Source organism: Ahaetulla prasina, chromosome 1 (genome assembly GCF_028640845.1).
Source record: "Ahaetulla prasina isolate Xishuangbanna chromosome 1, ASM2864084v1, whole genome shotgun sequence".
Classification (NCBI taxonomy): Eukaryota; Metazoa; Chordata; class Lepidosauria; order Squamata; family Colubridae; genus Ahaetulla; species Ahaetulla prasina.
The window spans coordinates 308034495-308056626 of record NC_080539.1 but is presented as its reverse complement, the minus strand read 5'-3'; the positions used below and the strand labels follow the sequence as shown (position 1 = coordinate 308056626).

The 22132-nt window shown below is 36.9% G+C and overlaps 1 protein-coding gene across 1 annotated transcript in view; it reads left to right on the top strand.

The window, feature by feature from the left end:
• The window catches only part of RYR3 (ryanodine receptor 3), a 343388-nt gene that overhangs the window by 290342 nt on the left and 30914 nt on the right, over positions 1-22132 (top strand). The window contains exons 75-88 of the mRNA XM_058162131.1: positions 1155-1261; positions 2294-2345; positions 3555-3620; positions 4178-4277; positions 4859-4938; positions 6808-6884; positions 7540-7613; positions 8326-8406; positions 8864-8952; positions 10972-11100; positions 12691-12795; positions 14955-15036; positions 15332-16656; positions 16810-16868. Coding sequence (XP_058018114.1) covers positions 1155-1261; positions 2294-2345; positions 3555-3620; positions 4178-4277; positions 4859-4938; positions 6808-6884; positions 7540-7613; positions 8326-8406; positions 8864-8952; positions 10972-11100; positions 12691-12795; positions 14955-15036; positions 15332-16656; positions 16810-16868 — 2426 coding nt within the window. The remainder of the gene's footprint in view (positions 1-1154; positions 1262-2293; positions 2346-3554; positions 3621-4177; positions 4278-4858; positions 4939-6807; positions 6885-7539; positions 7614-8325; positions 8407-8863; positions 8953-10971; positions 11101-12690; positions 12796-14954; positions 15037-15331; positions 16657-16809; positions 16869-22132) is intronic.

The following is a 22132-nucleotide window of genomic DNA, read 5'->3' as shown; positions in this document are numbered from 1 at the left end:
GGTAACATTTAGTTGAGAATATCATTGCAGAGAGGTGTATAACTGTTAAATGGTATATAACTATACGCAGCTCTCTTCAGAGAGTTCGCTTTGATATTGTTAATTTGTTGTAAAACATGCATTGGATTTCTTGATGGAGATTATACAATTGTGTTCTGCTGTAATTAAGCAGATATACATAAAATTTTGATCCAGGGCATGCAAAAAAGGGAGGGAGGGAGGGAGGGAGGGAAGGAGGGAGGAAGGAAGGAAGGAAGGAAGGAAGGAAGGAAGGAAGGAAGGAAGGAAGGAAGGAAGGAAGGAAGGAAGGTCATTCAAACTGAAAGAACACTAATTCCCAGGGTAAGGGAGACGAATGCCAATCACAGATATGAATTGCTTCCTTTGCTGCCAGTTCCAGATGATTCAATGGTGTTGATACAGCAATTTCCAATCCTTGTTGCAGAAGCAAGCATGAAGACTCTAGTTTAGTGAGCATAGGAAACGGTCTTGAAGGACAGGAGAATGAGGTGCCACCAAGACAATGATCAGGCAAGCACAGCTTGAGCCTATTCCAAGAAACAAATTTCATAAACACTTCAGACCTGCCCCTTTTTAGTTTACACAAAAATAAAGTGAGGGTGGGGGAGTGGGAAGGACATTCAGACTTGCAAAACTCTATTACTTTAGCTGTACAATAAAAATAGCACTTGTCTATATGGCATTGGTTTGTTACTCTGATCTACCTTATGGGGCTAAAGTCACAGACTACACATGATGTGCTGAACTATAGTGAGCAGGTCTAGAGGAATCTAGATAACCAGACAAACCAAATCTGATTTCAGGTAATAAACAAGATCTGTTTCTAGAAAAAATAGTCTGATTTTTAATTAGGTTCAAGATTTTTCCATTACAGGTTCTGATTATGCAATCCTGTACAATTTTATTTATAAGTAAATGCAGGTCAGTCCAAAGGGAATTAAATGTATGAATATTTTACTATTAAAATACTGTTTTTATATAAGAAAAGGTGTTGCATAATTGAACCTTCCAGCTAAATTATCAATATGAAAATATAAAATATTAAAATATGGAAATGATAGCTATCCCACTTATTTTTTTTTCTCCTATTACATACTTTTTCGGTATAAAATTCCAATGTGATGTTTGCACAGACTCCACCCAAAATAACTGAAGATGAGGAAGAAGAGGATGAAAACCATCCAGATCCTCTACATCAGATTATTCTTCATTTCAGTCGGAGTGCTCTCACTGAAAGAAGGTACCTACTTACCTCCTTTGTTATGCTCTATAAAGAGCAACATTAATGAATTTGACAAAAGATACAACAAGGAATAACAATAGCACTTTGACTGATATACTGCTTCACAGTGCTTTACACCCCTCCCTAAGCAGTTTACAGAGTCAGCATATTGCCCCCAACAATCTGGGTCCTCATTTTACCCACTTCAGAAAGATGGAAGGCTGAGTCAACCTTGAGCCTGGTGAGATTTGAACTGCCAAATTGTAGTCAGCCAGCAGTCAGCAGAAGTAGCCTGCAGTACTGCACTCTAACCACTATGCCACCACCGCTCATAACTAGAAAGTAATTATAAGATGGTGATGCATATAATATATCAAAACATAGAACTTCAGAAACAAAGAGTCACCTACCTTACCCCAAGTTTTCTTAAATACCTTTTTTATTGTTTTTAAAGATGCTGAGAAATTCCAAGTTGGACATGGCATCTGTTTGCATAGTCATTTTAAAATGTTTCTGGATTTTTTAAAAAAAGTCAAAGGTGACACTGTGCTATTTAATGCAGCCTTAATCTTAAAGATTAAGGAGCAGGAAAAAAGGTAATGTTTAAAGTTGAATACATATATCTCTTTCAGACTGAATTTTGCAAGTTTCCCAAAATCCTTTTAACACAATAATAGTAAAACATTTAGAATTAATTAAAGTTTTCTGTTGTAGGAACTGATTTTGTATTTGATATGATCAGAGATCAGCTGTATAGCAAAGCCATGGCTAGAATCGTTATAACTATTTCCAAGGCATAATAGAAAAAAAATTATCATGTGAGGTAGATAGATATATTCTTCAATTGCAAAAGCACTTGGTAAATACATGTTTTAATAAAGAATCTGATATGGACTCTATACCTATAAGCTTATAAGATCGTATCGTGTATCATGGGGTTGTAACAAGATGAAAGTTATCCTGCTTTAATAAATCCTGCAACTTCAGTTCAGTAACTTGTAAAGCCTTTCCGGAAACAAATTTATTTATTTATTTCATACTTTTCTATAGCAAACTAGAAAATGATCCTTTGTACACTGCATATTCAGCAATGATGGCAAAGGTGAGTAATTTAAATATCTACCTAAAAGCAATATTTATATTTAGAATGCCATTTCTGTTTTTTTCAGGTACATCTGAAATCTTAAAATAATATTCAGCATTTTCTCTTTGTGACTGCCATTTTACTGTTAATAATAGATTCTATTACTAATGATGTTACTAATCCATCTGTTTAAATGACTGTATCAGCAAACCATCAAACATAAAAAGCCACAGAAAAAAGAAGGTAAAAAAAGAGGTAAAACAATCCAACAGCAAATTTTGGAGGAAAAAGAAGGATTCTTTTAAAATAAAAGATAAAATTGCCTTTGAATTGAGCTGGATTTCATAGTGTTTTCATGGAAATATCTGTAGTTTTCATAGCCGTAATATAGAAATTGTCACTGCCTTGTTCAGGGACATCTTTTATTTCCCAGTCTAATCTCCAGTTTGAGATTTTCTGGTTATCTTCCATCCAATAACTAATCAATCTAAATAATATTTAATTTTTTCAAGATCAACCAATATTACATATTTAAAAGATAAGATGAATTCTGTTCCTAAAGAATTTTATCTAATTGGATGTAAATCCATTAGAATTTACTGCTGAAAAATAAAGACCAAATCAAAATTTGATAAAATCATTTCTTCATTAAAGAATTCTTCGACAGTTGCTCTCAAGTTGATGAATCTGGCTCTTGATCTTGCCAATTTAGATCATCAAAGTCTCCCCTAAATGTAGAGATTTAGAATATCATAGGATCTTAATTTCCCTTCGTACTATACATCTTTGGCACACATAGATATTCCTACCCAACTCTTTCTTCTTTGTTTATTCAAAAAACCACTCAACTCTGGGCAAAATCATGGCCAGATGGAAGAAATTTCTAAAAACAATTGATACATGGATGAAATATAATATGTATACATTATAATAGAAAGCTTACTACTGGCCAGTTTTCTGCTAGAATTTTCATATTGTAATTTTATTCATGATTTCCCTCTATTTAGTAAACATTCCACTAAAATATGTACATTTATTTACTTGCTCTATTTTTTTGCATCCTTTTCTCTTTGAAACACAACTACCTTGATCCTTGAGGCATTAATTTGCAAATCCATCCATGAAATAATCAATCCTCTGCTTATGAACTGTTTTTTTTTTAAATGTCTTTGACTTGTTTCAGCTTATTCATTATCTGAGTCTGTATTTTTTTTCTAATGAGAAAAGAGCTGTCAGAGTGAGCAAGATGGTAATGAGGAGGAAGAGGAAGAAGAAAAGGAGAAGACATTTGAAGTTAGTAGTTTTCTTTAAAATCAGATCTTTTCTTAATTTATATAGCTATTAGAAATGATTCAGTTATTTGAGATAGGGTGCCCATTTTATTCAAACTTCATAAATTAACATAATGTTATACATAATCATGATTATTTTTTAAAATTTTTGCCAGTCATGTCTTTATTTCTTTCTCCTTACTTTTTTCTTTCTTCTTTTCACCTTAATTTCTATCTGCCTTTTGTTCTATATTAAAAAAAAACAAATGTGGCTTACTGTTCTTTTAAAATTTAAACTTTTCCTTTTGCAGCATTTATCCCATGCCTATTATTGTATCAGTTGTGGGTAAAACTTTTTATAAAAATCTGTTAGGGAAATTATTTTAAAAATAAGCCCTTAACAAATGTTGCTGCATTAGAATGATTATCATGGCTAATTTATTCTTTTAATACGTGTTTTAACAGGTTTGTGAAAGATTCTTTTTTTAAAAAAAGTTTATTGTTTTCAAAGTCTTACAGTTTTGGTACTGATGGCAGATACCACAATATGTTAACATGCATCTGTATTCTGACATTCAGGAAAAAGAAATGGAAAAGCAGAAAACCCTCTATCAGCAATCCCGACTCCATGAACGTGGAGCTGCTGAAATGGTATTACAGATGATCAGTGCCAGCAAAGGTAATATAGTAAAAATGAAAAGGTTATTTGATATTTATTTATGTATTTCTTTGCATGTATATATTTCATTCTGTCTTTAAAAGAAAGTCAGTCAGTCATTAAACAGGCTATAATAAATTCCCTTCTCACCTCTATGGGTAATATGTACCTTCCTCAATTTCAGGTCCTCTCCAGAGGCCTGATAATTTGAGAGTTTTGCATATTATTTTAGCTATTCCTAGCACATTATCTTATTCCTAGCATATTATCTTAGTTAGTCTAATCAGAGAGCTTTCAAGTTGTTCCAGGATCTGTAGATCTGTGGAAGGTTCCAGGACCCTCTTCAGTTTAGGAGTCACAGCCTGAGTGTTCTTGCCACCACTGGAACCATTCTGGCCTTTATTTTTCACATCCACTCTAATTCCTCCTTCAGGCCCCGGTACTTCTCCAGCTTCTCTACTCCTTCCTGATGTTGCAATCACTTGGCAGCAATTGGCTATTACCAGCCTATCCATCTGATTTTAAACTTGTTTTTAAGCTTAGAACCTTTTAAAATGATCATTTTGTGACCACAATGTAAGCACTCTATTCCTGATTGACAGGTGAAATGGGGCCCATGGTAGTTGAAACCCTGAAGCTTGGTATTGCTGTTCTAAATGGAGGTAACTCTGTTGTTCAACAGGTAACTACATTTATAGTTATGCAATTGTCTCTGTGGGTGCATATGCTTTTAAGAATTTTAAAGGCGACAATACCAGTTTGTATGTACATAAGTTTACTTTTATTTGCACATATTTTTATTTTCAAAATTTCTGAACAAATAATGGCTAAATCAAACTATTATTGCTCTTTGTATAGCATATAAACCCACCGAGTAATGTCCTCCACTTTCAGATAACATTGCAACTACCCCAAGTTAATCCCCAGATTTAATGTCTGATATTCAGAATGGGGTGGCTCAGCAGTTAAGATACTGGGTTTGTTGGCTGGAAAGCCAGCAGACCAGGTTTGAAACCTGAACACCATGCAATGGGGCAAGCTCCCATCCTCGCCCCAGCTTCTGCCAACCTAGCAGTTCGAAAGCATGCAAATGCATGTAGATAATAATAGATACCACTTCAGTGGTAAGATATTAATGCTCCATGATGTCATGCTAGCCACATAAGTACAGAAATGTTTTCTGACAGAGCTGGGTCAATGGCCTTGAAACAGAGATGAGCACCTATAGTTGGATACTTCTAGTGGAGTAAAATCCATAGGGACTCTTTTATCTTTACTTCAGCATGACTTGGGCCATCAATAATTTGGAGGCCATGAATTCCTGAACCTTAAACACAGTACTGCTGGGAGACAGGTTAAAATCCCAAAGAACCCATTAGGCTTGGGCTTCAGCTTCTATGAATGGGTATAATATAGCAGCTCAGGAAGGAATATAGCGGGAATGATGATGCACAGCAGCAATAAACCTAGCTAATTTTTGATGCCCAACTTCACCCATAAGGTCTCACTTCTAGTTATTTATAGTGTAGACCTTTAAAAGCAATGAAGGGCTCTTAGATTACTACTGCCACCACATCCATCTCTCTACCTGAACTTGAAGCTAGTGCAAATTCAAAATCTGGGTGGGCAAATTTCCAAGATGGGAATTCCTACTCTGAATCCACACAGGTATAGCTGAGCTACACAAGCCAAGTTGGTAGACTTCTGCATGATCAAATCATGCATCAAGGACCTGATCACTTGTCCCACAAGAACTTTTATTAAAAGCTAAAAACCTATTATGGATTTTATTGCAGAAAATGGAAAAAATAACTGTTGATTTATGGATTTGCTAATTAAAAATTGTTGAATGTGAGCAGAAGAGAATTATGATGTAATTTTAATGAGAAAGGAGAGAAAATAAATTTTGTAACTGGCGTAAAGAAGATTGGAAGTTATTTCTTTGGATATCTTTTATTCTTTTTTCCATTTGAATTTCTTTTCACTTTTTTCTTACCCTTATTTTTTAAATCTCACTCTGTATTATTTAATGTTTATCCACTACTTCTGTGAAAATCCTTAATAAAAATTATATATTAAAAATAAATAAATAAAAGGATCCAGTCACCTATCCTCAAGGGTGAATATTGAGGGTTGGTGGGTAAAAAATATCATAGTTATCCAAGAAATCAGCCAGTGAGTTGTCTCTTTCAGATTCCTGTGATATCTCCTGTGCCTGTCATAATACTGATGGCCCTTACTTCACTCTATCTCTGCCACCCCCAACCCCTCCCTTATTCTGGGCTTTATTCTAGGACCAAGCCACCACCTCCTATTCCATGTCCATTTCCAGACACCCCTCTTAGCACTCAACAGCAAGGGGTCCAGCCAAGGCAGCCTTCAAACATACCATATATAAGCTTACATTATCCAAGTTCCCAAGCCAAGCCCAAAGGTGCCAATAATAATATGTTAAGATTGTAACTTATTCTTGTCCTAGCAAAAATATATTCTTGTCATTAAACAAATTCAGACTGTTTTTAAAATATTTTTTTTTCAATCTCTGATTCAGAAAATGTTGGATTATTTGAAAGAGAAAAAGGATGCTGGTTTTTTTCAATCTATCTCTGGCTTAATGCAATCTTGCAGGTAAATACTTTCTGTGCTCAGCTGCATGTATGAATGGAATTTTGACTGATTATGTGCTATCAAGTGTTGTCAATGACTATATAGATAGATTTTCTCTCTGAAGATCTGTCCTAATCTGATCTTTCACATCTTCAGTGGGATATACTTTTCCAAATTCATGTTTTTTTGAAAACTCTGGGGAAATGTGATAATGTGAACTGAGATGCAATGGATGGATTTAGTTCTGGGGCATGCATTAGTTTGCCCTTTAAGAATCTTTACAATATTTTCATGCCAGCATTCTTAACTGGTTGTTATTGTTAATAATAACAACAGTTTAAAGAATAAATCTGTTTATCCAGGAACACCAGATTCTTACTGCCCTTACCGTTGATGAAAAAAAAGGAGAAAGCATTTAGTGAATTAAGCTAATTTTTGTCTCAATTGATATATTGCACTGATATCAACAGAAAGAATATTGAAAAACTGGATTGGGTTTAGGAGGTAATATTGATAGAGAAGCGTTTAATACTGATTTCAGTGAAACTGTTCATCGTTCAAATGTATCATTTTTAAACCTTTATAATTCATTTTTTACTGTTTGAATGATTTGCTAAATTATTATCCAGTCTTATTTGATTCAGCAATCTTTTCTTTATTGTCTTTTTTTTATAAGTGTTCTTGATTTGAATGCCTTCGAGAGGCAAAATAAAGCAGAAGGTCTTGGAATGGTTACTGAAGAAGGAACACGTATGTACAATGAATGAATTCAGATAAATATACATTTAATTTCTTTTTCTTTTTCAGCCCAATTATTCAGTTCACTTAAGGTCTCTTTATTTAACCTCCTTAAAATGATGTGTGGTTAAACTATGCTTTTTCATTTAGTTTCCAAGAAAACATTTAATAAAATATATAATGTAATTATAACTTGCTTATTTTGTTTTCTTATTATTTTTCTTTAATCCACAGTCATCATACGTGAGCGTGGTATGTTTGGGTTTACAGCTTTTGATGCTATTGTGTGTGGCAAATACAGAAAGAAATCTTCTTTAATTGCATCTTTATAGATATCTTTTAGGTTAACTTTCATGGTCTGCAGATGATTGTGTATGGGGCTTGAAGAAACAATTTGATGCTTAATTAAAGAAGCGTCTTTCATACCTAAGGCATGGTTTGATAATGACTAACCATTTCCTATTAGAGTTTTAGTCCTGTAGTTTGATCATGAATGCTTTGGAGTGCTAAATATTTTAGCTTTGCTTTTTCTGTTTTATAGTTTGCTTTTATCATTTCCCCAAAGTATTTCTTTTTTTAAAGAACAAACTACTGTAAATTAGCTTACAGTATTTGCTTTTTATTACAATCACTTAGTTTGAAGGATGCTGTTGAAAGACTATTTGTTTTGCATGTTTAGAAACAATTGATTATCACGTAATTCATTGTACTGTATATTTTCAAGGTGAGAAAGTACTACAGAATGATGAGTTTACTAAAGATCTATTTAGATTTTTACAACTCCTGTGTGAAGGTCATAACAATGGTAAGTGATGTGCAACATATTTTCAGCAATTTATTGTTTGATTTAAATCTTTGGGGAAATAAGTTATTCCAATATCTTTCATACTTAAATTGATTTTCAATTCAACAGTTAATCAGTTTCTCAGATGAGGTGGACTCAGAAATAATTTTTCACATGTATAAGTTCGTTCAAGATACAAATCAAATTATCATTTTATTAAATTCAAATCTAGTAAGTGAGAAGTTTTGCTATGTAATATGTTATGCAATTACTATTTCATATAACTTTCATTAAAAAGATTGCACTTCTTTCATATTATTAGACACAATTACTGTGGTATCCATCGGGATGGTTATGAATGCAATTTCCTTTCAGAACAATACACAATTTTTCATTTTCATGAAGAAAAAAATTATGAAAATAAGTAAGACTATATTGAATCTTTTATTTAGATAGCACAAATTATTTTACCTTTCAGATTTTCAGAATTACCTGCGCACACAAATGGGCAATACTACAACAGTGAATATTATCATTAGCACAGTAGATTATCTTTTGCGGCTTCAGGTAAGCAGAGAAAATATTCTATATTATATCACTCTGTTTTGAAAATCCTTTGCCATTTTTGCTTTCATCACACTTGGTGTCTATTCTTTTTCCTTCTTACAGTTCCATGATGCAGTAATTGTGTCCTCTTTTTCAATTATATTGTATTAATTGAAAGAGAAGCAGCATGGCAACCAATTTGAATAGAAACTGTAAAATCTAAGCTTGAAAAAAACCTAGAAGTATATTGATGGCTCCTCCTAACTTTAATTTGAGGCAAAAACATACTGGGATTTAAATATTTGATTTGAATAACACTCAGGTTTTTCTTTTCTTACTAATATCTGTGTGAAGCTGAAGTATTTTATGTCTGAGGAAAAACTCATTTTTAAAATATTGCTTTGCTTTATATTTGCAGACACTATAAGGGAATTAAAAATGAATGCTGTTTCCCCGAGAAAACAAATAAACTGCGCTTGATTTTCAAACCTCCCCTGGTTTTATACACAGCAGTAAAGACACTGATGTTCAGGGATTTTTAGGCCAATCTCACTGAGGCACTTAAAGATCAGTCCAAAGAAACTTGCAAAACTAAAAAAAAGGAATTTGTTTGGACAGATTGGGAACTTGTCAACTGATTCCATCCAATTCCTAGGAATGTGAAACCCAGGCTCCAGGAATATCACTATCCAGATCCTGACTCAACAGGCAGGATATTTAAGTAAAGCAGCCTTTTCTAATCCAGGCACAAAAGACTTGAATTTCCATAATTTCTCACACAGCTTTGTCATGGCTACGAATTCTGGGAATTAAAGTCAGTTTATTTAATATGCCTAGGGCTAGAAAAGCTGAAACAGGCATTTAAGTATGTGCAGCATGCAGTCATGCATTAACTTTTTTTTAAAATCTACATTTTAAAAGTTAATTTGTGAGTTAGTAATTCTTCTAATTAGATTATCAGAAGTTAAACCTTATTTAGATTGGAATCCTGATTTTGGAGCACTTTTCCAGGTGGTTTTACTTGATCCTGACCTCAGGACCAAGGAGAAAATTTAATAAACAGTATATGTTTGCTCATTATGTCTTATGGTTTGTATGGGGGTATATTTTGGGTTAAGATAGTGGTAAAATAATAATAGTTAAGATAGGGCCGTGGTGTGGCTCAGGCTGTAAGAAGCCTGTTATTAAAACACAGCTGCCTGCAAATACTGCAGGTTCTAGTCCCACCAGGTCCAAGGTTGACTCAGCCTTCCATCCTTTATAAGGTAGGTAAAATGAGGACCCAGATTGTTGGGGGGCAATAAGTTGACTTTGTAAATATACAAATAGAATGAGACTATTGCCTTACACACTGTAAGCCGCCCTGAGTCTTTGGAGAAGGGTGGGATATAAATGTAAATTTAAAAAAAAATCCATTTTTTTTACTACCGGTTCTGTGGTCGTGGCTTGGTGGGCATGGCTTGGTGGCCATGGCAGGGGAAATATACTGCAAAATCTCCATTCCCTCCCTACTCCTGGAGGAAGGATATTGCAAAACCTTCATTCCCACCTCACTCTGGGGCCAGCCAGAGGTGGTATTTGCCAGTTCTCCGAGCTACTCAAAATTTCCGCTACCGGTTCTCCAGAACCTGTCAGAACCTGCTGGATTTCATCCCTGGGTTAAGAGTCTTTTGTTTCAAGGTGTTTTAAATGCATATTGTGATGTAACACGATTTGTTACATTGTTTAACATCTAAAAGTAAATTTAATTGATATGCAGAATAGGAAGTTTATAGTGTTTATAGGAAGTTTATAGAATAAGTATTTTATAGTTAATGAAATAATAAAAATATGCTCTTGGAGTTTTTTAAAAAGTGAGTAGTTTTCTATTTGCTATTGTTTGGATTCAGAATTTATTGGCATAAATACAGATTTTATCATAATAACAAGAAAAAATGATAAATATAAAAATGATAAATATATACTACAATTTACTTTTGGAATACTTGATTATTACTTCTTTAATATATACAGGAAAAACCACATATTTTTTATTCTTAGGAATCAATCAGTGACTTTTATTGGTACTATTCTGGCAAAGATATAATTGATGAATCTGGACAATATAACTTCTCTAAGGCTTTGGCTGTAACCAAACAGATTTTTAATTCACTAACTGAATATATACAAGTAGGTGAAACCTTTCACTTTGTTATATAATTTTCTGACATGGATGGATGGATGGATGGATGGATATACATGAATGGATGCCAAAGGTTTACTTTACTGGAATTAGTGGGATTTCATGATTACTACCATTTGTAAAATCATTTTTTTAAAAAAAAATGAAATAAAGAATGTAGATAATATCTACAGGTTGTTTATGGATATTCTGAATCATCCAGGTCATGGTTGTCCCAAAGGTGCTTTTTCAAGAGGCAACTGGACTTTTTAACAAACTGCATCACTGTTTGGTTTGGTGGCAGCAGTGGCTCAGATAGAAGAGCCATACAGAGAGTGGTGAGGACAGCTGAGAAGATTATCGGAAGCTCGCTTCCGATTATTCAGGATGCTGCTTATAAGCACGATAGTGCTTAGAGCTCAAAGCAGTGTTAGAGATTCCACACACCCACTTTATGGTCTGATTCTGTTGTTCTGGGAGGAGGTTTTGAAGTATTTCTGGCAGGACTACCAGAATCTGTAATAGCTTTGTTCCCTATGCCATCCATCTGGTAAACTCACAAGATTTGTTTTTCTCACCATTTGCATGTGTTCATCTGAACTAGACTGTGTTGTTTCTCTGTGTCATATAATATATGTGAGTATACTGTATGCATATTTATTTATTTATTTAGTCAGGTTTATGTAGTGTATATTGGAGGTGGTGACCTTTGAGCGCTGTATGCAACGAGATTTGATTTTAATGTATACCAATTCGTGTAAATTTAGAGTGACAATAAAGTTATTCTAAGTCTAAGACTAAGACTTTCTGGTTTTTCTTTGAAGACGTTTCGCTTCTCATCCAAGAAACTTCTTCAGCTCTGCTTGAATGAGGAGCAAAATGTCTTCAAAGAAAAACCAGAAAGTTCAGTTGACTCTTGAAGAAGCACCTTTGGGATTATAGGGGTGTTATTCTCCCAGATCTTTTTATGTACGATAGTTGGGCGGGGGAGGTGGGGGTGAAAACTGAGATTTTACATCTGTTAAAAATATATACAGTATTTCCTTCCAAGCTAAGGAATTGGAAAGGGATATAAAGTGAATTAATTCTTTGACACAGTTTTAATGAAAATTTCAGTTCAAGCAAATCCTCATTCATAGTATTTTACCTGCAGAAAGTTGTCTCAAAATGCCTTCTCACCTTCTAATATTTGCATCCAATTTCATTTTGTTTCATGTTCTGTTTTTCCATTTACCTTTGCTCATTGCATAGCCTCGTTTATGCCTTTTCTGCTATGATCAGTTTTATGGAACAGCATCTTTAAGAAGCTGTTTGACTGTCAATTTTAGATTTCTAGAAGTTCTTATTTTTGATGATTTTAATAAATATTATCAAATTATTTTATGATGATTTTGTTACAATTCTTATTCATTGTTACTATATCTCATGCTTTAGAGTATATTGTATCATTACTGTGTTTTAAGCTTTATATGGTTCATTGTTACTAAATTGTCAGTTATTTGTAGATTTAGAGCATGCTATCAATAATTAAATAATAACAGTATGTATTAGGATAGATGCTCAAAAAGAAAGCTTAAAATATCATTCTTTAATTGTAGGGGCCTTGCATTGGAAATCAGCAGAGTTTGGCTCACAGTAGACTATGGGATGCAGTTGTTGGCTTTCTTCATGTTTTTGCTAACATGCAAATGAAGCTTTCACAGGTACATTTTATTCATCATCTTTGCTGAAAATGTAAATGAATTGATCAAGTATATACATTTTATTTCATATTTCATAAACTAAGGTTTGTGAAGGTAGAAATAATGATCACAGCCTATGTGCCTGCTTATTTGTCCCAGTATTCTCCCACCACACACACATATTCTGTATTAAGTGCTGTAATCCTGATTTGAATTAAACCAGAGATGCTGGTTCCCCACCTGAAATGGGGAAAGTCAAGTTTGATCTATTAGAGAGCCAGGATTTCTGATTTAAATGAACACGGGATTAAAGCACAACAATGAGCAGATTAGAATTTAAGAACATAAGATTTTGATAGTGGCTTGCTCTCAGAGCTTGCCTTTTAGTTCCTGAATGTTTCGTTAACAGGCTAGGTAACATCATCAGTAGGAATTTTGCAGAAGTGTCTTCTTTAGCATGTATATGTCTTGTGTGCCAGTATGGTCAGCTGTCCATTTGTTTGGTGCTATGTTTAAATTCTGAGAAGTTGATTGGGTCTCTGTTGATTGATCATTCAAATGGTTTGGTTTCTTATGTGTTCATATGCTGGATCTAAATGAATATGCTTGATAATTATCCTTTTGTAGAGTACCAGGCTTCAATAAATTCATGTGTGTAGTAGATGTTGGCATGGCCAATGATTTTTGTTCCTTCCCAATCGAACTGGTGGTGTTCATTGTCAGTGTGGCTTGAGATCAGGGATTTTTGGTTGTGCTGCTTAACTGCTAGCTGATGTTCATGAATTCTTGTTTTCAATTGCCTTCCTGTTTGTCTGACATAGAATTGATTACAATTGTTGCAATTCATTTTTTTATGTTGTATATTGTTGTATATGCTGTATACAATGTTGCTGTTTATGTAAACTAAAGAGGAATAGGACAAAACACTTCTACAAAACTCCCACTGATGATGTTACCTAGCCTGGTAATGAAACATTCAGAAACTAAATGGCAAGCTTGGAGAGAAAACCACTACCAAAATTTAAAACCCAAGCAAGAAGTGTTTTCTGTTATTTCAATGCAAGATTTCAGTTAGAAGTTTGATCAAAGGCTGTTGTGATCTAGCATTATAAGTCACAAGTTGACCAGCTAAATGCACCAAGGAAGCCCAGAAGTGTGTATAGAAGAAAAATCACTCTCTAACAAGTGGTATTTAAGGTAGGCTGCTTCTGATTCAAGAGATGGTAGATAGTTAATAAGATTAGCAGCAATTGATAATCCAATTCTTCAACTATATTCTTTCTTTCAACACACTGATACTGGTTAAACTCATAATTTAATGTACTTTGTGTAAAAAAAAAGCAAAAATAAAATGTCTAGCACAAGATAGTTCTTTACAATATGTGTAATTTACCTGTCAATGTCCATCACATTATCCTATCTATTTATTCCAACATCAAGAGTACTTCCTATTTGTCTTAGAAAATGTCCTTTTGATGTTTCTTGAGAAGGCATACATTTTTAAAAATGGCATGGATCCATTTCCTTCCAGAGATTCACAGAATAATTTCCTGTCGCTAAAGGGCAGTTTTTGCTATTCCTATTTCTCTTTCCACACGTCTTAATATGTCTTACACTGTTCTGGATAATTGTCTAATCCTCTGGGGGAGATTTCAGAGACACACAGACATTATGGAAAAGAACAAACTGGATAATGAGATAACGCCTTGATAACTTGAAAGTGGCATCTTGTTCAAGGGGCAGCTTAATATAACTCAGTCACTGAAATCTTTTAGTGTAATTGTATAGTGTTATTCCAGATATCCTTTTATCTGGCATAGTAGTTCAGTGATCAGCTGCATTTATTTATGAAATTTCTGCCATCTCTTTTGGTTCCAAAGTGCTTTCTTTGCAGTTGATCTCAGATTTGGTCCTTAGGGTCTTTAGTTAAAAGGAAATAACTGCTATGGAAGATTGCTGTGTGACACTCTGGAGTTGGTAGATTGCCATGTATCCTCAATGGAATAGATAAGGTAGCTTTCATTGTTCTATGCCTTACCTTGGATAGCATTTTCTGCACGTAAGCATTCTGCCAGACACACATAGCTCATTGATTCCAATCATGTAAAACATAACCATGGTGAATTGAGTTGATGTTTAGATCCTTTTAAAAGTAAAAGTTAACTTTATATGTATCCTAGGATTCCAGCCAAATTGAATTGCTGAAGGAATTACTGGATCTTCTGAAGGATATGGTGGTGATGCTGTTGTCACTGCTTGAAGGTGGAATCTTTTATAAAGTGTTATTCCTTCCATTGCTATAAGTCACAATAAAATTAATTTGAAAAAAAATAATCTCAATTTAAGCTGTATTCTATCTACCACAGTAATTCTGCCTTGTAACTTGGGGAAAAAAATTCAGTAGATTTAAACATATAATATAGTTGAACAGTGGTTGCAAAGCTAATTTAAAGCAACATTATAAAACTGGAAATAGTTGTAATCATTTCTAAAGGTGATTATAGATTAAACATTATATCTGCATTTCAATTAAATAATGTTTACATTTGTGATTTAGGTAACATTGTAAATGGCACAATTGGAAAACAGATGGTAGATACACTGGTCGAGTCATCAAGCAATGTAGAAATGATTTTGAAGTTCTTTGACATGTTTCTTAAGCTGAAAGATTTAACAAACTCGGAAGCCTTCAAAGAGTATGATTCGGAAGGGAAAGGAATAATCTCAAAAAAGGAGTTTCAAAAAGCCATGGAAGGTCAGAAGCAGTATATGCAATCAGAAATTGACTTTTTACTATCCTGTGCAGAAACTGATGAAAATGATATGTTTAACTATGTTGATTTTGTTGAAAGATTTCACAAGCCAGCCAAAGATATTGGGTTTAATGTGGCAGTGCTCTTAACAAATCTCTCAGAACACATGCCAAATGATTCACGCCTTCAAACTCTATTACATCCGGCAGAAAGTGTCCTTAATTATTTTGAACCTTATCTGGGACGCATTGAGATCATGGGTAGTGCCAAGAAGATAGAACGAGTTTATTTTGAGATTAGTGAATCCAGTAGGACACAGTGGGAAAAGCCCCAAGTGAAAGAATCAAAAAGGCAGTTTATTTTTGATGTTGTAAATGAAGGTGGAGAGCAAGAAAAAATGGAGCTTTTTGTCAATTTCTGTGAGGACACCATTTTTGAAATGCAATTGGCATCTCAGATCTCTGAAACTGATACAATTGACAGAATTGAGGAGGAGGAAGAGAGTGAAGCTTGTTATCTGAGGGAGGTTGGCGAAGACGAGAAAGAAGAACAATCTTTTGAATCAGCTTCAGCATTTGCAATGGCATGTGTTGCAGTAAAGAAATATGCTGCCACAATTCTCAAGACCATTAGACTGAAAAATCTAAGGAAACAGTATAGAAAAGTGAAAAAAATGACCTTTAAAGAACTGGTGAAAGTCTCCTTTTCTTCTCTTTGGATGCTATTTATAGGATTCTTTCAAATGTTTCTTACTATAATATGGAGCATTTTTCAGATTCTTTGGAGTACTGTGTTTGGTGATGGCCTGGTTGAAGGGGCCAAAAACATAAGAGTCACCAAAATTCTAGGAGACATGCCTGATCCAACACAGTTTGGAATTCATGACGATGTGCTCGAAGCAGAAAAAGTGGAAATTTTGGAACATGGCATTGCAGCTGAAATCGTGCAATTTGTAAAAAAAGAAAAAGGAGAAAGTGACCTCTTATCAGATATTTTTGATATTTATACAAAAAAAGAAAGTGGATCAAAACATGGTCATGATATTGGCCTTGGGGACATTGCTGTTATTATTGGATCAGAAACACCCCCTTCTTTGGAAAGTGCCATTCGTAAGAAGAAGAAAATTCAGGTAGGTAAAACAATGCATGTGTTGTGTATTATAGATAGATAGATAGATAGATAGATAGATAGATAGATAGATAGATAGATAGATAGATAGATAAGAGTCATCAACTTGTTTTTAATTAATTCAAACATTCTGTATATTTTCAAAATATTTCAGCTACCTGAAGTTACAAGGGATGATGAATCAGAAACAAGAACAGAATCTGAGAAGGCTGAGTAAGCTATGTTATTTATTATTATTATTATTATTTATTGAATTTCTAGACTGCCCTTCTTCCGAAGGACTCAGGGCGGTGTACAGCCAGGCTAAAAAACATACACAATATACAATTTAAAAAACTAAATTAAGAAACTTATTACACAATTGGCTGAGAAATTAAAATATTTAAAATCTAAAAACCCCAATTTAAAATATAAATAGAATTTAAAATTTAAAAACTAAACAGTTTAAAAAGCTTAAGCTAGCCCCGCGCGAATAAACAAATATATTTTCAATTTGCGGCGAAAGTTCCGAAGGTCAGGTATTTGGCATAAACCAGGGGGAAGTTCATTCCAAAGAGTAGGAGCCCCCACAGAGAAGGATCTTCCCCTGGGGGCCGCCAGCCAACATTGGTAACAGGTAGCCAGTGCAGTCTGTGCAGGAGAGGTGTTACATGGGAGCTACGTGGAACTCCCTCTATCACCCGCGCAGCTGCATTCTGGACTAACTGAAGCCTCCGAGTGTAGTTAAACACTGTTGTGTATTTTTAATGTTAGAAAATGTGGTTGAAGAAACTTTATGAATATATTGAATGAGGCTGTCTAATAATTTTACAGTGAAACAGTCAACTTTTTTGTCCATATTTTAAGTCCAGTTATTCTAATGGAGCTGATGGACAGAAATTTTACTTTGGTCATTCATCAATAAAAAATATATTCAATAAAACATACAAAGCAAAGTTAAACTCTAACATCAATGACTAATGGCAATAGTTGTGAGGGAAGCTTACCATAATATAGCTTTTAGAGAGAAAGCTTTATTGTGGTTATTTAATAAATAGTACAAATAACAATTTTTGAAGTGTCTCAAAAAATTGGATTAAAAAAAGCGTAATGAGCTGATGGCAAATGCCTTGTAGAACTAGCAGTACAAAAGAACTTAGGTTTGGTTTCAGTGGCACTTTTGCCACAGTGTTGCTTCTAATAAAATACTTGAAAAACAAAGCAAATATTTTTGTTAATAATAGAGATAGTTTATGGAATTGCCTGAAAATTTAATCCAAGAGCAAAATAAATAAATAAAACTTAATTACAGTCTTTTATTTACAACCACAATTGGGATTGGAAAATACATTGTTAAATAGTATGATTGCTAAGTAATCTAAGCCCCCTAAATAAAGCCCCCTTGATTTGCGATCTTATTCAGGGGGAGTCCGCGGACCTTATGGGCATTACGGAGACCTGGTTGGGGCCAGAGGGGGGGGGTTCCCCTCGTTGAACTGTGCCCCCCAGGTTTCCGAGCATTCCATCAGCCGAGGGCCCAGGGTAGGGGTGGAGGGGTGGCGGTTGTCATTAAGGAAGATCTAGAGCCGAGGGAGGCCACTGTTCCTCAGATTGCCGGCTGTGAATCCCTCTATGTGAGGTGGGGCCATAGGAATCAGTTGGGCTTGTTGATCACGTACCTGGCTCCTTGCTGCGTGACCACAGCCCTGCCCGAGCTGCTGGAGTTATTTGCCACTGTGGCAGTTGAGACCCCCAGACTTATAGTTATGGGGGATTTCAACTTGCCATCAGCTGGCTTATCATTGACTGCAGCTCGGGAGTTCCAGGCTTCCATGACGGCCTTGGACCTGATTCAAGTAAATGATGGCCCTACGCACATGGGGGGAGGCACGCTGGATCTGATTTATATCTCTGGTCAGTGGTTAAATGATCTGATACTAGACGATTTAGTAACAGAACCAATGTCATGGTCCGATCATTTTCTCCTTCGCCTAGACTTCCGAACCGCCACCCACCATCGCAGGGAGACGGAACCTACACGGTGGTTCCGTCCCAGGCGCCTGATGGACCCTGAGAGGTTCCTGACGGAGCTTGGGCCATTCCCTGAGGATCTGGCCCACGGCACGACTGAGGAACTAGTTGCGGCCTGGGAACAGGCCGCGGCTGGGGCCTTGGACCGTGTCGTGCCTTTGCGGCCTCTGACCCGGCGCAGATCTCGTCCGGCCCCTTGGTTCTCCGAGGGGCTGAGAGAGATGAAACGCCGGAGAAGACGCCTAGAGAGCACTTGGAGGTCCAGTCGTTCCGAAGCTGATCGGACACTAGTTAGGTCCTATTCTAGGACCTACCTAGTGGCAATGAGGGAGGCGAGGCATTCTTACGCCTCCACCCTCATTGCGTCGGCAGATAACCGCCCGGCCGCCCTGTTTCGGGTGACCCGCTCCCTCCTCCATCAGGAGGTGCGGGATGACCCTTTACAGGGACGTGCCGAGGAGTTTAGTGGTTATCTATACGACAAAATCGCTCAGCTCCGGGATGGTCTGGACCGAAATTGGGATGATCCAAGCGAGGGAGAGGAGGCACGTCTTGTTGAGTCTGTTTGGGATGATTTTGACCCTGTGGCTCCCGAGGACGTGGACAGGTTGTTGGGGAGGCTCCGCACCACTACATGTTTACTGGATCCGTGTCCTTCCTGGCTGGTGCTGGCCACTCAGGAGGTGACACGAAGCTGGCTCCAGAGAATTATAAATGCTTCTTTGTTGGAAGGGGTTTTCCCTGCCGCCTTGAAAGAGGCGGTGGTGAGACCCCTCCTTAAGAAGCCCTCTTTGGACCCGGCTATTTTGGGAAATTATCGGCCAGTCTCCAACCTTCGCTTTGTTGCGAAGGTTGTAGAGAGTGCTGTGGCACGCCAGCTACCCCAATACCTGGAAGAATCCGTCTATCTAGACCCGTTCCAGTCTGGCTTCCGACCCGGTTACAGCACGGAGACAGCTTTGGTCGCATTGGTGGATGATCTCTGGAGGGCCAGGGACAGGGGTTATTCCTCTGCCCTGGTCCTATTAGATCTCTCAGCGGCTTTTGATACCATCGACCATGGTATCTTGCTGCGCCGGTTGGGGGGATTGGGAGTGGGAGGCACCGTTTATCGGTGGTTCTCCTCCTATCTCTCCGACCGGTCGCAGAAGGTGTTGACAGGGGGGCAGAGGTCGACCGCGAGGGCCCTCACTTGTGGGGTGCCGCAGGGGTCGATTCTCTCGCCCCTTCTGTTCAACATCTACATGAAGCCGTTGGGTGAGATCATCAGTGGCTTTGGGGTGAAGTATCATCAGTACGCTGATGACACTCAGCTGTACTTCTCCACCCCAGGTCACCCCAATGAAGTTGTCGAAGTGCTGTCCCGGTGTTTGGAAGCCGTACGGGTCTGGATGGGGAGAAACAGGCTCAAGCTCAATCCCTCCAAGACGGAGTGGCTGTGGATGCCGGCATCTCGATTCAGTCAGCTGCAGCTGCAGCTGACTGTTGGAGGCGAGTTATTGGCCCCAAAGGATAGGGTGCGCAACTTAGGTGTCCTCCTGGATGAGCGGCTGTCGTTTGAAGACCATTTGATGGCCGTCTCCAGGGGGGCCTTCCACCAGGTCCGCCTGGTTCGGCAGTTGCGCCCCTTCCTTGATCGGGATGCCTTGTGCACGGTCACTCACGCACTCGTTACCTCTCGCTTGGATTATTGTAATGCTCTCTACATGGAGCTCCCCTTGAGGTGCACTCGAAGGCTTCAGCTAGTCCAGAATGCAGCTGCACGGGTGATAGAGGGAGTGTCGCGTACCTCCCATGTAACACCCCTCCTGCGCAGACTGCACTGGCTACCTGTGGCTTTTCGGGTGCACTTTAAGGTTTTGGTTATGACCTTTAAAGCGCTCCATGGCTTAGGGCCTGGGTACTTACGGGACCGCCTACTGTTACCATATGCCTCCCACCGACCCGTACGCTCTCACAGAGAGGGACTTCTCAGGGTGCCGTCCGCCAAGCAATGTCGGCTGGCGGCCCCCAGGGGAAGGTCCTTCTCTGTGGGGGCTCCCACACTCTGGAACGAACTTCCCCCGGGTTTACGCCAAATACCTGACCTTCGGACCTTTCGCCGCGAACTGAAGACGCATCTTTTTATTCGCGCAGGGCTGGCTTAAATTTTATGGATTTTATAGTTTTAAACGGGGTTTTAATTTCTATATATTTTAAATTTTTTAGGCAAATTATAATAAGTTTTTTAATCTCGCATTTTATAAAATATTGTCTTATCTGTTTTTTATTTGCCTGTACACCGCCCTGAGTCCTTCGGGAGAAGGGCGGTATAAAAATCAAATAAATGAAATGAAATGAAATGAAGTGAGGCATTGTGTGACTGCACCCAATTTTGCAACCTTTTTTGCTGAGGTCATTAAGTGAGACAGCACGATTGTGATTTGCAGCTTTTACTGCCCACATTGCAGTGGTGGGTTGCTACCGGTTTGGGCCGGGCCGGGCTAACTGGTAGCAGCAGCAGCGGGGGGCTCCATGCACCCACCTGGATGTTTCTGTGCATGCACAGAAGCGTCACATGTGCGCATGAGTACAAGCCCACAAGCAAACCATTAGCAACCGAAATTGAAACCCACTACTCCCCATTGACTTTCCTGTCTGCAAAGGTCATAAATCGCAATCATGTAACCCCTTCATGAACCTGGGCTGCAGTCACATGACTGCAGAAATGCTACAGTGGTTTTATGTATGTGGTAAATAACATTTTTCAAAGCAATTGTAACTTCTAATGATTGCTAAACAAATGGCCCTGAGTCAATGATCACTGGTATGGTTTTGTTCACACCTGCACTCCTTTTTTAATTATATCAACACAATAATTTGTCTTTTTGAATAAAAAAATATATTTAAATTTTATATTTAAAATTATCTAACTCTCCTTACATTATAAATGCATTTATACTTACTCTAAAACTATATAATATTTAAACTGTTATGCAACTGCTGTTTCACCATGTATGTGTGTACATAATCCCCTTGACTATCATTGGCAAGTATTAAGAGGCAAAATTTCAAAGTCAAGTAATAAAATGTGATCTGTTTCCACTGTAATTTGAAAACTGATTACACATTTGATCATTATTGTTGCATATTTTCAATTGTTATCATCTATTAAGCTGTTGTTTATGGAGTATTAGCCCAGAGAAATTCTTATGCCTTGAAATCTCTACAACCGCAGAATGTAAATCATGGGAATATATTAAAAGGCACCTTCATGCACAGCAAACATCTGATTGGAAATTTTAATGGGATAAGTGTCCTAATACAGAGAAAATTGGCAATTAAAAGCTGATCCCGGCCAATCTTATGCTACTAATTTGTATTTTCCGTGTAATATGCAATTAAAATATTATTATGTAGTTTTTGTACTTCTCTAAAATTTGTTTGCCTTGCCAAATGAAAAGATTAAACAGAAGAAATTGCTAGAA